This window comes from Phaethon lepturus, unplaced genomic scaffold, assembly GCF_000687285.1.
Source record: "Phaethon lepturus isolate BGI_N335 unplaced genomic scaffold, ASM68728v1 Scaffold56975, whole genome shotgun sequence".
In the NCBI taxonomy this organism is placed as follows: domain Eukaryota; kingdom Metazoa; phylum Chordata; class Aves; order Phaethontiformes; family Phaethontidae; genus Phaethon; species Phaethon lepturus.
In genome coordinates this window covers 4,292-6,478 of record NW_010540904.1, presented here as the reverse complement: position 1 = coordinate 6,478, position 2,187 = coordinate 4,292, and the positions used below count along the sequence as shown (strand labels likewise).

Sequence of the window (2,187 nt, the reverse complement as noted above, 5' to 3'; positions counted from 1 at the left end):
AGAGCTGCGATTTGTCCATAGTAGCCAATGTGTGTTCCATCTTGCATAAAGTGCCATTTAGAAGAGACCTTGAGGTGTGAGTTTATTGGCCAGGGAATTATCTCTACAGTTCCTTCTTCGATATAAAACTTCAAGACTTTTTCCATCAGATGGCTGCAATTGTTCTTATAAATCACCACTTTCTGTACCCCAAGAATCTTATACATTTCCATACTCTGTATAAATTGCAAAACATTGTTGTAATTTCCAAACATGGCAGAGATGCATACAGTAAAGTCAACAGAAAAGGCCTCAGCCTTGCGGTTTTTAATTTCAAACCTTGGCAGCTGGTCAATATTTCCATGTGGAGACTGATGAATTGATACATGTGTCGGATCGCAGTTTTCAGGTTCCAAACAAACTATATCTGCTGCACCGTAAGGGAATCCAAACCTATCTGAGTGAACATCAATTTTTGCTTTTGATAGATATATCTTTCCGTCGGGCTGACAGCAGAACCTGCAGTACAGTTGTTTTACATCTTCATGGTGAACAATCCCAATCACACGAGTGACTTTGCCTTCTCTGTCATCAAAGTATGGGGATATAATAAAAGTTCTGTTATCTTTTAATGCTGTTATTGTGCTATTAGTAATTTTCCCTCTACATCTGCTACCCTCTTGAATTACTTTTGGCAGGTGTGAAAGTCTCTGTAACCTAAGATAAGAAAGTGTGACCATTGAAGTTAGAGTAACAATGCACACAGCAGCAGCCAAGTATGATTTTTTCCCACCACACAACATTTTGAATGTATCTAAATGTGGATGTGAATTTCTTTGTCCTGGCACTTTATGCTGCCGCATCTGCAGAAAAGAAAATATGTAGTATGAGATAATATTGACTCATGATCATTGCTCAAGAGTTTCACAAACAAGATGGGGGGGAGCAAATGTCTATCATTGTGCACTGACTTAATCAGAGACCCAGCTACTGTGCTTTTATGAAAAATCAATCACAGAACACACCTTTAACGGGATGGACGATACTGTGTGTGACTCTGAATGCCTCTATATGCTGGATGTTTGGAACAGTTTCTGTATATGGAGGGCTCTGTGAGAGAATATGAAAGAGGTCTATATACAGGAGAACAAAAAGCCGTTAATCATTATTTTCTGTAATCCAAATTTTAGGACATCCATTTAAATAACTAGGCAGTAATTTTTAAAGCAAAACAAAAGCTTTTTTCTCTCTACGCAGTGTATAAGTAAATTATACACACAAAAACCCCCTCAACCAGACTTCTCACAGACAAGTTAGAGGCAGATATAAAATTAAATTAATACAGAATTAATCAAGTTCATAAAAAACACGGCAATTGTGGATTGCACATGATGGTCCAGATAAAATCTCTAATGTATAAATTCCCTAACTTGCAGTTCACCACAGATGAGACAATACATACAGAGGAAGGTCAATTCATACAATTCAGCAGAAGACAGGTGAAATCTATGGGGGTACAAAACTTTACAAAACTTTTTCTCAATTATCAATCAATCAACTGTACCCTACTTAGCACTGTACAAGGCAGGGCTTGCAGGGAAGGTCACCTCATATTCTGCTTGCTAGAGATCTGGGCCTCCTCACACTGCAGTAATGGTGGCTCAGCTCCTGGCATGGTTTGGGGGTCAGGTCTTAAACTCTTGCTGCTGCAGGAGCAGATAGACATCCCTGAGTACCTGGATGGCCAAAGTCTTTAGCAGCACTCATGTGCTAGCAAGTGTTAATGCCTGACAGGGAGCTCATGGCACTCTCAAGCAGTAATTTCTGCAAGTGGAGGTCTGATTAAAGTTTCCTCTAAAATTTATCTTTAAGCATCCAGATATGATCCATAAACAGTAAGGTGACAGCAGGTCTCTTCAAAGCCCTGCTTGTACCACAGAGATTCCTGGAAGAAGAGTGCCCCAGATTAATCAAATTCATGTTAGGTCAGAAAACTGGACTGGTACAAAAGAGTATCCCCAACTGCCAGCAAGAAGTGTGGGGTAAAACGCCAAGATGGAATAAACTGATTCTACTGCACAACATGAAGAAAGTTGGCATGTAATTGCTGCATAAAGCCAGCTGCTGAGAAAAAAAATCATACCACTTAAAGACCCAGATTTCCAGCTATATGTTTCACAGCTAAAGAGGTAGCAATGTCATAGGTGT

At 39.6% G+C, this 2,187-nt stretch overlaps 1 protein-coding gene across 1 annotated transcript; it reads right to left on the bottom strand.

The window, feature by feature from the left end:
• Positions 1 to 8: 8 nt before the first annotated feature.
• Positions 9 to 696, bottom strand: LOC104621143 (the record flags this gene model as incomplete). Its single annotated transcript, XM_010287554.1, has 1 exon — positions 9 to 696. A coding segment is annotated over one exon (688 nt), but the record flags the coding sequence as incomplete, so codon positions are not given.
• Between the last annotated feature and the right edge of the window lie 1,491 nt (positions 697 to 2,187).